Source organism: Rhea pennata, chromosome 29 (assembly GCF_028389875.1).
Source record: "Rhea pennata isolate bPtePen1 chromosome 29, bPtePen1.pri, whole genome shotgun sequence".
NCBI lineage: Eukaryota > Metazoa > Chordata > Aves > Rheiformes > Rheidae > Rhea > Rhea pennata.
Genome location: NC_084691.1, coordinates 3,945,307 through 3,959,651, shown reverse-complemented (window position 1 = coordinate 3,959,651; position 14,345 = coordinate 3,945,307). Strand labels below are relative to the sequence as shown.

The 14,345-nt window shown below is 53.9% G+C and overlaps 1 protein-coding gene across 1 annotated transcript in view; it reads left to right on the top strand.

Annotated features, from left to right (window-relative positions):
* RACGAP1 (Rac GTPase activating protein 1) overlaps window positions 1-13,735 on the top strand; it is a 29,818-nt gene extending 16,083 nt beyond the window's left edge. Inside the window, exons 4-19 of the mRNA XM_062597373.1 lie at window positions 6,528-6,612; window positions 7,064-7,266; window positions 7,637-7,773; window positions 8,004-8,073; window positions 8,294-8,347; window positions 9,064-9,141; window positions 9,284-9,401; window positions 9,594-9,724; window positions 10,258-10,422; window positions 10,834-10,929; window positions 11,169-11,367; window positions 12,048-12,153; window positions 12,349-12,481; window positions 12,619-12,754; window positions 13,015-13,123; window positions 13,444-13,735. Coding sequence (XP_062453357.1) covers window positions 6,528-6,612; window positions 7,064-7,266; window positions 7,637-7,773; window positions 8,004-8,073; window positions 8,294-8,347; window positions 9,064-9,141; window positions 9,284-9,401; window positions 9,594-9,724; window positions 10,258-10,422; window positions 10,834-10,929; window positions 11,169-11,367; window positions 12,048-12,153; window positions 12,349-12,481; window positions 12,619-12,754; window positions 13,015-13,123; window positions 13,444-13,519 — 1,896 coding nt within the window. The 3' untranslated portion in view covers window positions 13,520-13,735. The remainder of the gene's footprint in view (window positions 1-6,527; window positions 6,613-7,063; window positions 7,267-7,636; window positions 7,774-8,003; window positions 8,074-8,293; window positions 8,348-9,063; window positions 9,142-9,283; window positions 9,402-9,593; window positions 9,725-10,257; window positions 10,423-10,833; window positions 10,930-11,168; window positions 11,368-12,047; window positions 12,154-12,348; window positions 12,482-12,618; window positions 12,755-13,014; window positions 13,124-13,443) is intronic.
* Window positions 13,736-14,345: the final 610 nt, after the last annotated feature.

Genomic DNA, 14,345 nt, shown 5'->3' with positions numbered 1-14,345 from the left:
GATAGATAGATGGATAGATCCGTACGTATGAGTGCGCGGGGATATATATTTATATAATTATCTTTTCTTGTTTTAGGTGCAGCTTCTTGCATTTCCTCCCCTCCCACCTCCCCGCCGCCGTCCCCAGCCCGCGGCAGGACCGCGGCGCCCAGCTGCCCCAGCCCGGCCGGTCGGACCCTCCGTGGGCACCTGCCCCCCCTGCCGCCGGCCGCCCCCTCCCCGAACGGCCCCGGCGCGTCGATAAACCCCCCCAAGAAACAAAAGAGCCGAGGATGCAAACCTGGGGCCGGCGCCGGCGCCGGCTCGCGCGGCTCCGGGGAGGCGGCTGCCGGCGGCGAAGCGGGTGCCGGGGCTGGCGTCCCCCCTGCAGCCGCCCGGCCGGGGCGAAGGGATGCCCGGAGGCCGGAAAAGACGGAGACGGCGTTGGGGATGGAGCGGGGGGGAAGGGAGCGAAAGAGCCCGGCCGGTGCCTTGGCGCAACGGCGGGAGCGGGGCTGCGCCGCGGCCCTGGCTCAGCGCCGCGCGGGGGGACCGGAGGCGGCCGGCGAGCGGCGGCGCGGAGCGGGAGCGGGCGGCCGCTTCCCGGCCAGGCACATGGATGCCTCCCGCCGTGGCGCTCCGGGAGCTGGTTATTCCTGCAGCTGCGTAATCCGCATGAAGGCAGCGCGCGCCGGTGGGGCCGGGAGGCCGCCGAGGGGTGCCGCAGGGCCGGGGGGCGCCGGCGAGGAGGAGGAGGAGGAGGAGGAGGAGGAGGAGAGCGGGAGGCGGAGGAGGAGGAGGAGGAGGGAGGCGCAGGAGCCCGGCGCTCCGGCGGCGGTGGCGGCGGGCTGGGCTGCCGGTGCCGACGCCGCGCGCGCGGGGATACGGCGGGTGCGCGCGGGGGTGCGCGTGCGGCTCCCTCCCCCCTGCCGCTCCCCGGCCGCGCTCCGGCTCCGAGGCCCCCGGCGATGCCCTGCCGCCCCTCCGGCGCCGTGGGGACGCGCGCTGCAAAGCCTGGGAAGGGGCTTTGGACGGCCCCGCGCCAGCGGAGCCTTCAGCCGGCGCGGGGAAGCGGGGGCTCCCCGGGAGCTGCCCGGCATCCCCGAGCCAGCGATCCCGGCTCCGGGCACGGGAACGGGAACGGCGTTTCCAGCCCGGCGGCCACCTCCACCCACGCCGCTCTGCAGCCTCCCTCCGGGCCTCCTTCCTCCGAGCCTCCTTCCTCCAGGCCTCCTTCCTCCGAGCCTCCGCACCGAGGCCGGAGAAGGACGAACCGCTGGGATGAGGGATAAGAGCGCTGGGAGAGGCCGGCGGTCCTGCGCTGCAGCAGCCGGGAGCAAACAGCCCCGCGAGGAGGAGGAGGAGGAGGAGGAGGGTGGATGATGGCTCGAGCGTGGCCCAGGGTGGGTCCGACACCGCGCGCGCCCGTCGGACTCGCTCCGATTAAGAGTCCGGGGGTGACGGGAAGGGAGAGCCGCCGGAGAGAGGCCGTGCGGGAAGGGGAAGAGCGCCGAAACGGGGAGCGGACGGATGGGACGGCGGCACCGAGGGCGCGCGCGGAGCCCCGGCCCTCCGAGCCCCCCCAGCCCACCCCGGCCAGAAACTCCAGGGAAAACGGGGGAAAAGTCAAGCCCCGCTGGAGCCCGGGCTGAGCGACACGTGCAGCGTCGCCGTCGCAGCCCGTCTCCGCCGACAGGTTGCGGATCGCTCCCATCAGCTCCGATATTGCAGGTTGCTCGTTTGAAACTGCTTCCAGGAGCCCGGCTCGGGGCCAAGCGCTTCCCAGAGCGGGGAATTAGCCGGGGCAGCTCCGGCCCCTCCGGGCGCCGCTTTGCTCCGGCTCCCGCCCGGCGGCGGCCTCGGCGCCTCCGCGCCGGTGCCGGGAGAGGCGCGGGCCCGCCCGGCCCGGCCCGGGCGCTCGGAGGCCGGGAGAAGCCTCGCGGAGCTGCCCGCGTCCCCGGGGCTCCCCGTGCTGTCGGGAGCCTGCGGCTGATTAAAAGGACACAAAGCCGGTCGGGGAGCTGGTAATAAAACCGCGGAAGCTTTTACGTGCCGGAGCTGAAAGCACTAATATCGCTGTGCTCTGCGTGGGCGAGAAATTAGACAAGAGTTCCTCCGTGCCGATGGGGTTTTGTGTTTTTTTTTCCTCCCCCCTCTTCATCTCGCTCAACAATTACCTTTTATTTTGATATCTTTCTATTTAAACCTCCGGAGCCGCGCTCGGGAGAGCGGAGGCCGCGTCGCTCCGCGAGCCCGGAGCCGCAGCGGGCGCCGGGGCCGGGCCAAGGCGCCTCGGGCTCTCCGGGGCTGTCGCGTCCCCGCTCCGGCGCGCGGTGCTTTGCCCGCGGCCGCGGCTCCTGCTGCCGGAGCCTGCGATCCGGCGCAACGCGGCGCTGGCGCCCGGAGCAACCCCGCGGAGCCGTTTTAACTCCGGGGGTTTTGCCGCCGTGGCGGTGCGTGGAGCAGGTGGAGCCCGGCTCCGGCGCGGCATCTCGGCGCAGGAGCCGGGGAGCCCCCGGGGTGGATTTTCTACAAGAACATAAATCTACCAGAGGGCAAAACATCTTTGCCTTCCCGCTGGGCAAAAGAAGAAGCGGCCGCCAAACCCCCCGGTTTGGGGATGGCGCGGAGAGCGTGGTTTGATCGCGATCGCCCCTAAACCCCTAAGAAATGTCACCTGAAGTGCTGCAGAGAGCCCGGTGGTTATCCGCAGAATCCTGATGCTGCTCCCTGGAGATAACAAGTGCGATTTTTCCCCTGGGCCGTACCAAAATCACCCCAATTACTCCCCCCAATTACTCCCAAGCGGCGATTATTAAATGCAGGGCAACGCTTTGATTCGCAAAGCAAAAATAATTGAGCAGGTGGCTGCGCTCGCCGCTTGCCCGCGAGTTTCCCAGGTTATTTCTGCTCGACTCTGGGACGGAAAGCCTCCGAGGCTACGGAAAACCTCCCCGGCTTTTCGGCTCCGTGCGGCCCCGTCCCGCCAGGAGCCGTGCGGAGCTGCGATTGCCCAGGGTGGAAGGAGCTCCCGCGGGAGCCGGCGCGCCGCCGGGCACGGACACTTTCTCCCGCTTTGGCACCCAAACTCGCCGCCGCGGGAGCGCGCTTGGACGCGAAGACTTGCGGTTGCTCCGGGAAAAGAGGAGTTAAACCAGGGAGCTGTCGCTAAAGCAGAGACGGTGACGGGGCCGGAGAGGCCGGAGCGAGCCCGCGGGGGCCGCAGGGAGGCAGCGCTGGTGGACTACGCGTGAGAGCGGGAGCCGCCGTTCCCGCGCGCGCCTTTCGCTCCCGCTTTATCTCCGCTCCCAGCTTGTAGCTCGGCCCAAATATCAGAGGAAGCCGGAAGATTAATTTTCTCCGTTTGCATGGCAAAGCGGGGCGGGGGGGGGGGGGAGGCCGCGTTCCCGCTCCAGGCTCCCGGCTGCTTAATCCGCCGCCGCGGCCTGCCGGAGGAGAAGGCGAAAATTTATTGGCAAAATCCCGGTGCGTGTTCGGACGCTGGCGCAGCTCCGCGTTTCGGGGGGGGGGGGGGGGGGCACGAAGAAAGCCGGCGCAAAAGCACTCGTGCTCGGGAGCTGCTCAAATATTCAAGAGATGACGACTATATTGATGCAGAAACGAGACAAAACCAGACCTCGCCGAGGTCTTGCAGGCTCCCGGGGTCTCGCGAAGGAGAGAGCGTGATGCCACTGCCGGCCCGCGGCTGCGGCCGGGCCCCGGCGCGGGAAATCGATTCCCGCCGAAGCGTCCGGCAAAGCCCCGGCGCCCTTTCCCGCGCAGCCTCCCGGGCATTCGCGTGGTGCGGCTGAATCCTCCCTTCCCGAGCTCGGCGCTGCAGCAACCCACCGAGAAAAATGCACCGAAAATAAACGTCTTTTTTTTTTTTTTTTTTTTTTTTTTTTTTGTTATTCGGAGAAATTCATTGCAATTGCTCCTTCTGCTTCCCTGTCGCTGGAACGCCTGGTCGGGGGAGAGAGGGTTTGTTTTTTTTTTTTCGCCCCTGCCCCGAGCACGAAGCTGCACGAACGGCCGATCCCATGGAAAACGCACCCGTCGCTCCCGGGGTCGCCGGCCGGCTCCGGCGGCGGCTGCACCCAAAACGCCCTGGAAAGGGGGCGAACGCCGGCGGCGGGGGGGCTTCTCCTGGGGCTGCCGCTGGCGCCGGGGAGGGGGGCGATCCTTCCTCCCCCTCGTAGCGATTTTAAGCGTTTAGCGCCGCTTTATAATTGCTAATATCCCTTCTTCGGTCACCCGCTGTTTCGTTGCAGATTTGAGGGATTAAAACACGTTGGTATTTTATGATTACGCGATCTGGCTTCTCGTAATTGTCGGGTTTGGGGCTGGTGTTTTATTGCTCGCGCACATTAAATGTCTGCGAGCAGAAGAGCCGCGAACGGCCTGAAATGGGAATTTTTTTTTTGCTTCTCAGTGCGAGGGATGGCTGCCAGGCTCCTGCTCAGAGGGAAATTTCAAAGAAAAATCGGTTGAAGCATCGCTTTTCTGAAATGGGAGCACTTAATAAATGGCCTCGTTTGTGTGTTAATAAGTTCCTGGAAGGTTTTACATTTTATGAATGGGCATGTGTGAAAAATCGAGTTTTTCCTCCCACCGGCCTCGATCCGGGAAGCCAGATCCGTGGATTTCTCTCCTCCCTGGGGGCCGAAATTCGTGTATCATTATCGCTTGGTGCCCAGTTGGCGGCCTGGCTTGGAAGCCTCCCGACCCGCAGCCATCGGTGTTTTGTCAGAAGGAAAGGCAATTTTGGAAAATGATATTTTAAAAAAATATCTGAGAGGCTCTTGGCGAGCCTCGGAGGGCTGGAAGGGACCCATCAATGCCCACATCTTGTACGGGGGTTACTAACCGCTGTACCTGGGCCGGGGCCTGAGCACAAGACCCGACGGAGCTGGTAAGGATGAGGCAGGACACGATTTTGGGGGGATCTGGGGCCTTTCAGCATCACCCGCCCGCTCCGTTGCTAGGCAACGCAGGAGGGGACCAGGAACCAGCAGTAAAGATGGCGCTGGGCCGGCTTCGCCACGCGGCCCTTGGGGCCTCGTCCACCCTCGCACGAGGAAATGGAGCAGAGAAGACCACGCCCTCAGAAGACATGGCGACGGCTCGGCTTCAGGCTCGCGGTGGGAAGAACAAATCAGCGGCAGCGAGGGTGGAGAAGCGGCCTGTGACTGGCTGGCTGCTGGGATTCAAACCGAAGTGCGGGGCGGTTGGGCTGGGCGGTTGCAGTCGGTGAGAGCTCGCGCCGGGCCGGCGCCTCAGGTGAGCGCGCGGGAGCGGCTGAGGTAAACCGAGGCCGCCCGCGGTACCGGCCCTCCGTACCGGCCCTCCGGTGCCTTCGGTACCGGGGCCTGGCCCCGGCCCTGGCTCCGCGCGGGCGGCAGCCTGGCCCGTCCCGGCTTCCTCAGAGGTTTTTCCCTGGGCGGGGGGCAGGGGACGGTTGTGGCGCCTGGGGCCGGGCGCTGGGATCGGGGGCGGCTGTGGGCACCCTTCGTGCTGGCCTTCTTCCTGCATCCTCCTGCGTCGGGCTGGGCGGCACCGAGCTAGCGATCCTGCTGCCCTTAATGCAGTATATGCACTAAAATAAACGTCCATTTGCTCGCTGAGGGCCCTACTGGAGTGCCCCTTGCGATGAAGCAAGCGGACAGCAAGAAGGAACAGAGGACAGCCTAAAGCTTTTCCGTTTCCCAGAGATCCATGTAATGTGCAAAGCCTGGGACACTTGGGTGTCTGAGTCTGTAACTGCATAAAGTACTTCAAACCTTTCTTCAGTAGTCTAAGTGCAAAGGTGGTGTTCTGTACCTCGTCCTGGCACCTCTCCCAGCTGTCTACACCTGCTCCTTGTAGTCATTTATTAGTGTTGTTTCCCCCCACCACCTTGTGCTTTGGCAGTCTCTTGTGTTAGAGAAGTCATTTCTGTGTTGCTGAGCTGGAGACTTTTCTCTTCATTGCTTCTGTTATGCTATTGTTGCTGCTGTTTGAGGAAAACATGCTGACTGCCCTGAATTTTAAAAGCTGTTTGCTGTAGGAGCTGTAACTTAAAATGCAGCTAAATTTAAAACTGTATTAGAACTCCCAAGAATGTTGCTTCTATTTTTATCTCATGAAGCTCTGAAACCTTACAGATTTTAGTGGCCTATATAGTGCCAAGTTACTCAGCCTGGGTGTGAGCAGTGTTCTGCAGCCTTCCAGAAAGTCATGTCTTGGAGGCTTGAGCCTCTGTAGTGTACTGCAGATTACTTGAAGCAAGTAACGGTTGTGAGCTAGACTGCCTCTTTATATTGTTTTTCTGCACATAAACAGTGGAGCCATGAGGCTCTTCCTAACTATTTAAGAGTGCATTTGGATGCATGTTTTGATTAAACCATAACTCTTCTGTTTGTGTATCTGCTGAAACTTGACTTTTTAATCATTAATTCTAAAGCTGACTTTTTTGCAGGGTGGGTGCGGAGGGCCTGCTAACCTTCTCTGTTTGAAGGTGGGAAGAAAGAATTAGGCTGGCTATTTAGGTCCATTTTTTTGGCAGGAAGATGGAGACAGCAATGCTGAATTTGCGGAATTTATTTGATCAGCTTATGCGCCAGGCCGAAGTTTTAAGTGAAGGAAACGAGTATCGTAAGTTCTGTCTCTGAGTAGTTCAAGGGGGCTGCTATGTATTTGCTGTGAGACTAAAAATGTGCAAACAAACATCAATGGCCATTACTGGTGAATTTGTTGATGAAGCTGTGGGTAGCCAGATATCCGCAAGTGGGTCTTTTGTTTACTTGTTTTCATTGTCTGTATAAATACTAAGTTACAGGCTGAACTTCTGGGCAGGGCTGTGTTCTGCTGACTTCAGTCATGCAATGTCTTGTCTGCATCAACCAGAATTAGAACATACGTGAAGGACTTGGTCTGAAATCTTGGGTGAACATCTAGAGTGTAGTTGGGTTTCCTGAAAGGTCAGATTGTCCACCTCTTCTGTCAAGGGGGACTATATTGATAGATATCTACTGTCAGCAATCGGGGCTGCTGCATTTTCTCTGCTTGCTTTAGCAACCAAAGTTTGAAATGTTTTTCTCCCCAGAATTTATTCAGTTAGCAAAGAACTTTGAAGAGTTTCGGCGAAAATGGCAGAAAACAGAGCACGAACTTGCCAAGTACAAGGATCTTCTAATGAAAACGGAAACTGAACGTAGTGCTCTGGATGTGAAGCTGAAACATGCTCGCAATCAAGTGGATGTGGAGATCAAACGAAGGCAAAAAGCTGAAACAGATTGTGAGAAGCTGGTAAGTAATTCTTTATTACCAGTTGGCTTATTAGATGACAGAGATGGTAGTTAATCTGCACTGATCTATAGAAAAGAAGGACTGGCACTTATGATAACTGGTTTCTAACAACAACAACAACAAATCTAACTTGTCTCCTTATAGTAGCCTTCTGCTTTGGTCTGGAAAAAGGCTACCAGCCGCTGTTTACAGCAGAGCTGCTGTTACCTGGAAGGGCGTGGGCTGTCATTGCTTCATGGCCATTAATGTTCTACTGACACAAGTTCTGAGAGACTATCTGTGTGGTATCTCAAATACTTGAGATTGGTTCGTACAGTAATTAAATGGTAGTCTATACTGCAGCAGCTTCTGATATTATCTACATTTACAGGAACGGCAAATACAATTGATTCGAGAGCTGCTGATGTGTGATGCATCTGGGAGTATTCAGCTAAGTGAAGAACAGAAATCTGCCCTTGCCTTTCTTAACAGGCCACAGGTTTCTGTAGGGGGTGCAGGTAATAAAAGGTAGGCAAAAGAGCATTTTGTCTAAGCAACATAAGTAACTTCAATCCAGCTTTGTGTGTCTGTGATCCTACTAACACGGCACTCATATGAGAGGAGTTTCAGTCTGTATTCCACTTTGAATTCAAGCTCTTATGAGTCAGTGAGATTGTTCTGGAACTGTGGCTTACTGAAAGCCTAACTGATATGTGTTTCTTCTAACTTTGATTTTTTTTTTTTATTTTCTTTTTAAGACTGTCTACAATTGATGAATCTGGCTCAATTCTGTCAGACATCAGCTTTGACAAGACTGATGAGTCACTGGTAATGTAATGCCAAGTACTGAAGTTTTCCTCAACTATAAAATGTTACGGGTGTTGTGGGATAATCTCCAGAGAGGCATTGTTTAGAATACTATGGTATTAAACTGATAGACCTGATCTGCATTTCTTTGGTATGCTATTGGCTAAAAAGTAGTGAAAATCCTGGCCAGAGGCTATGTGGTATTTACACTGAGCTAACCAGTGTTGTGTATTTCCCACAGGACTGGGATTCCTCTGTGGTGAAAGCCGTTAGACTGAAAAAGAGAGAAAAGCGGGTATGTTCAACCCTTTCTTTCAAATAGATTCTGTTGTTAGCCTTAGGTGACACAATGTCACCATCTGTCAACTTAGAGCCCTGTGTATTGACTTCAGAGGTACTAATCGCAATCAAACTTCAGGTGGTTGTGCTTCTGCTGCAATTCAGATCTGTGTGGAGTTGGATTCAAAGTTAATTCTGATGTTGCTTGTCTACTGAAAGTGACTGGGTGGAGTTCCAAGTATCTTGTTCTGATTTGAGTTGCAGTTTGCAAGAAAGCACTTCAAGGTTATTAACAGTGACTAGATCTGGGGAAAAAAATAATGTAGGAAGCTATATTTTCTTCTCTTGTAATGGGGCTTGTGATTTGTTATGGTCTGCTCACAGTATGCAATAGGTGCAGGTGGGAAAGGACAGCCTATCATCATCCCTGGTAGGGTAGAAGTCTGAGGCTTGCTCAGCTTCCCCTCTCTTTCTTTCTCTATATCTTTATTGGTGGATTATAAAGCTGACTAGGAAAACTATTTGAAAGGGCGATATATTGAGGCCTCCTGATATTTCTCAGGGCTGTCATGTTTCATGAACTTTTCTACACAAGCAACAACAGGTACCATGGAAGGACTTGATGCTTCTGTGGTGTGTGTGCAGACAACTACTTGGTGCTTCTAGTAACACAGTATAACACTAAATGGATAGCATGCCTGCCCAGTTGACAAAAATGCTACGTCTTTTCAGCGTTCCTCCAGGCAGTTCATCGAAGGCCCTCCAGGTCCTCTGAAGAAAACGCGATCAATTGGCTCCACAGTTGACCAGGTACGGTGGTCCCAGCTGGCTTTGTGTGACTCCGAAACACTCGGTCATATTGCATGCCTCTTTCTGGGGCCAACAAACTGGAAAATCCTTGCCCTGCCAGTTGTGTGTATTGCTGTTACTAACTGCAGACTTCTTATTACAGGGAAATGAGTCTATAGTAGCAAAGACAACTCTCACTGTCCCCAGTGATGGTGGCCCGATTGAAGCCATCTCTACCATCCAGACTGTGCCTTACAGCCTCAGAAGCCAGAGGAAGACTGGTAGGTGTCATATGCCACTTATCCCAGTTCTAAAGCAGCTAGTTGGGGGGCATGAGATATTCTGCAATGTTACAGTAACCTCTGCCAGTGCCAAGGTAGCTGCCTCTGACTGATAGTGCGTTTTCTTTGAAGCAAAGGTTACCCAGGGGAGTGATTCTGTTCAATCAAGTGTCCTTCTCTTCCATTTTCCAGGTACTTTACAGCCTTGGAACAGTGAGTCAAGCTTGGGCAGTAGGCAACTGGAATCCAAATCGGAGACTGATGGCTCTAGCACTCCGCAGAGCAACGGGGGAGTGAGGCTGCATGAATTTGTTTCAAAGACGGTAGGCCTACAGGCGGGGAAAACTTGCTGTGGTGGAGGGGAGTACCACCTTCCATTAGCCTTTACCTTTGATTAATCAACACGCAAGGTTATTTGTTGGATATATAGCTGTGTGCTCTGGGTTTATTCCAGTCCTTCTGTGAGCTAGTAGGAGGCTGCAGTTCTGGGCTGGTGACCTTGGCTGTGTTGTGGGGTTGCGTGTGTATGTCTGTACCATCCACAATGCAGTCCTGCAGTTGTGGAGGACTTCCCACTGTCAGTCAGACAATCAGCTCACGTGGAATACACAATTCCCAACTTGTGTCCCAGTAAGTGATGGCTGAAAGCAAGCTTAATAACTAGGATTAACACTAATTGAGATCCCAAGCCACTGACAAGAGGTTACCAGCCATTACTGCTGAAGTCAGTATTAACCGTGCCTGTTACCTGCATGGATCAGGGAGTATATTATCCTACACACTTACCTAGCTCAACTCGTCCTGAGCTGCTGTGTTACATTAATCTCTTCCTGGTCTCCGTGCTCTGTATTGCTAGGTTATCAAACCAGAATCATGTGTTCCCTGCGGAAAACGGATAAAGTTTGGAAAACTGTCTCTAAAATGCAGAGACTGCCGTGTGGTGACTCATCCAGAGTGCCGGGACCGCTGTCCTCTTCCCTGCATCCCCATCTTAACAGGCACTCCTGTCAGAATTGGAGAGGTAAGGCTGCGGTGTGAGCTCGGAGCAGGGTGGCTGTGGCAGCAAACAGGCCGGTGTTTGGTTAGAGTCAGAATATGCTTGCACTCCCTGGGAGTCTGCTTTTTATAGAAGAGCTCTTGTTGCTCAGAGCCACGTAATAAAACACAAACGACCTTGCAAAAATATCCTTAAATAACCAGGATTGTTTGGGGGGGAGGTGTTTTATAGGAGGGTGTTGAGCTGTGTATGTGGCAGCTCTGGGTAGGCAATTCTCTTGCACTATGCTAATGGATGTGTTCTCTCTTCTGGGTTTGTGAAGAAAAAACAGTGATTCTTGAGCTTAGATCTCAGGGTGGATTCCTGAGAGAGTATTTTCTGTGGCTTGAAGACTAAATATCAATTCTATTTTTTTTCTTCCCCTCTGCCTTTTAGGGGACCTTGATGGACTTTGTCCCTACTACTCCTCCAATGATCCCTTCCATCATTGTGCACTGCGTTAATGAGATCGAACAGCGAGGGCTACGTGAGGTAAAAACGGAATGAGGAGTGAAACAGTACTAATGAGATAGGTTGTGGTGTCAGAGAAACAAATTAACCCAAAGGTTTCTTATTTATGGTGCGTGCAGCGCTGCTCAGTGGGCGACTGTGTGACTGAGCAGTGCTGTCTATGCAGACTGCTCAGGTGTGGAGAGAAAGTGGTGCAGAAGAACGTAGGCTTTAAACGTGCTGTTGATATTCTACCTCTAAGCAATGCCTTTTGCTAACAGATGGGCCTTTACCGGATATCTGGCTGTGACAAGACAGTGAAGGAGCTGAAGGAAAAGTTCCTTAGAACAAAGAACGTTCCTTTGCTCAGTAAAGTGGATGATATCCACGCTGTCTGTGGCCTGTTGAAGGACTTTCTGCGCAGCCTGAAAGAACCTCTTCTCACTTTCCGATTAAATAAGACTTTTATGGAAGCTGCAGGTAAGGAGAAGCTAAATAACATCCAACTCTTTCACTAGCTTTGGTATTCACAGGCTCATCTGACAAACTGGTGGACCTCAGTGCTCTGTGGAGCCCTCTTGCTTGCAGTTGTGTTAATGATACTGTGTATGCTAGAAAGATCTCACTTCTGCTGTATTGCTTCAAGAAAATGCTTAGCTCTAATGTATTGTGAGTTGTTCCATCTAGAAATCGGCAAAGGATGCGTCAGACTGCTGCTGTGAAGCGATACTGATCCTTGCTTTCAGATTAATTTCTGTGTTGAAAGCCACATTATTTCAGTGGATCAGTAGCCTCATTGCACAACGCCTTGTTTAACGGAATGAAGTCTGGTGCAATCATGATGCAACCCTTAAAGTTTGTGTAGAGAACTCTAATTGGAGGCAGTAACAACCTTGTGCACTAGACCTCAAAGCATTAAGCGTTACTTAGTAAGAGTGTACTGAATGTGGCTAGTGGTGTCCTCTGGAAGAGGAAAGAGACAAGTTCTGGTGTCTGGGCAGGATGTGAAACTGTTAGAATGGCATGCTAAGCTTCTGGGTTCCTTGCTGCTCAGGCCAGCCGAGGGGAAATACTACAGTTGTACTTCTGGGACTACTTGAGGATTTTCTTTTTTTTTCTTTTTTTTCTTTTTTTTTTTTCTTCCCCACCCTTTCTTTCAGAAATCTTGGATGAGGACAACAGCATTGCTGCTATGTACCAAGCAATTGGTGAACTTCCTCCGGCCAACAGAGACACGCTAGCTTTCCTCATGATTCATCTGCAGAGGTAAGTTCAGATGGACCGGTAGTTCTGAGAAGGGGGTATAGCTGTGCCACTAGTACCTCTTTTTAACAGGTAGTTGTTACCAGTTGTGATCCTAAAGCTTTAATTCTGGAAGAATTTGCTTATTCAGAGGCTGAAGTGGGGAGGTGTAGGGGTGTGTGTGGAGTGAGGAACTACATTCTGCTTTTTTCCATCTAGAGTGGCTCAGAGCCCGGAGACTAAAATGGACGTTGCCAACTTAGCCAAAGTCTTTGGCCCCACAATAGTCGCCCACGCGGTGCCTGACCCTGATCCTATGACACTCCTGCAGGACACAAAGCGGCAGCCCAAGGTAGGCTGGCAGGAAGGACTGACTTGGGAAGTGCATCCTACTTAAAGAATTTGGATGAACTGCTGAGGGAGGCTGAGGTTATGCCTGTCTGTCAGTGCTGAAGCTGTGATGTTGACCCCTTGTGGGTGTTGCTGCAGGTGGTGGAACGCCTTCTGCTGCTGCCAGTGGAGTACTGGAGCCAGTTCATGATAGTGGAGCAAGAAAATATTGATCCAACGCACATAATTGAGAATGCCAATGCCTATTCCACTCCACAGACGCCAGATATTAAAGGTAACAGCTGGATGTTGCTCTATTGGCTGTGCAGTCGCTGTAATAAAAATAATGACCTTTAATTAAAGATGCTTGTGGAAACTGGAATTAGCGATTTCTGCAAGCTTTATGGAGGAAGGGGAGAGAAACGAGAAGTGTGCCAGGAAACGCCAGATTTGTCTAGCGTCTCCGACAGACGCTAGGAAAAGCCTTGCGTTCCTCGCGTAGCAGTGCGGACTCGGCTGTCCTCCTGTTGCTCACCCTGCTGCCTCTCTCCGCAGTGAGCATACTGGGGCCCCTCACCACTCCAGAGCAGCAGCTGTCCAAGACGCCCTCGTCCAGCTCCCTGTCCCAGAAGGTCCGGTCAACCTTCAGCAAGACTACCCCCAAGTAAGTGGTGCTGCCGTGGTGGGATGACTGAGGGTGCTGTTGGGGGGTCAAGTAGAAATAGAAACAGACTTTTGGACAGGGTTCTGGGTGCAGCTTGGATTTCCTGCTCGCTCCTGGTTGGTACCGAGTTGCTTCCTCCCCTCTCCCTTAATCAGTGCTGCAGCAGCAGTGCAAACAGCCTGATGGCTGATGAGCACTGCCTTAGGGCTGGGAGGGGGAGCACTGGGGGTGGGGGGGGAGGGTGGAACTTGAGTGAATAACCACAGGAAAAGGGTTGAAGACCTTGAGGAGACTGATACTTTCTGATTCTCTTGAACTAGATTCGGGAGCAAAAGCAAATCAGCAACGCAGCTGGGGCGTCAAGGCAATTTCTTTGCCTCTCCGATGCTGAAGTGAAGTGGAGCTGGGCCTTCAGTGTCGTCTTGGTCTTTGCACACCAATATGCATGAGTACAATAAAAGCACCCTCCTCTCTGTGGCCCTTAGCAGCCTTGTGTAATAAGATGTTTCTCCTTTTTATCTTTCAGCTTAACTGAGGTTTTTAATGGGATTTTATTGTGCAATGTATTTTATTATCAAATGCTGTACTACACTTAATAGGGATAAAGAAAGTAACTAGCAGCCTTTGTTCAACATTTTAATAAAAAAAATGCTGGAAGAGTCACTTTTTAATCGTAACAGTCCTCACTTGCTGGCACGGGAAAGGGCTTTAACAGTGCCCTGGCTTCCCAAAGCAGAAGCCGCATGCCGCTTGCAGCCACCTATAGACGTTTGTAGAACAACTGTTTTCACTGAGCTCCTGAAAACGCTCCCAAGGAGCTGAGGGAGAGTAGAGGGCGACGTGCTGCGGCAGCCACGCGGCCCCTGCTGCGGCTCGTGGTTTTATTCCCTCGTTTTGTGCGGTTTTAAAGGGGACCTGCACAGCATTAGAGAGCGAGAAGAGGGGAGCTGGGGGCAGCAGAAGCTGCCTGAGCAGCTCTCTCGTCTCTGCCCCTGGCAGCTCTCGCCTGAAGGCTGCAGGGTGAACATGGCAGCTCTAGCTGCTGGGGTGCAGGTCAGGCACCCGCGGGTGCTGGGCTCCATGAGGCTGCACTGGCCCTGGGGGGGGCTGGGGTGCTCCCGCTCCTCGTGGAGGAGCCGTGGGCCCCGCAGGGTGGTTACCACCTTCCCCCCACCCCGCTGCTGCAGGATGGGGGCCGCTGGCCTGGGCGTTTTCTCACCTA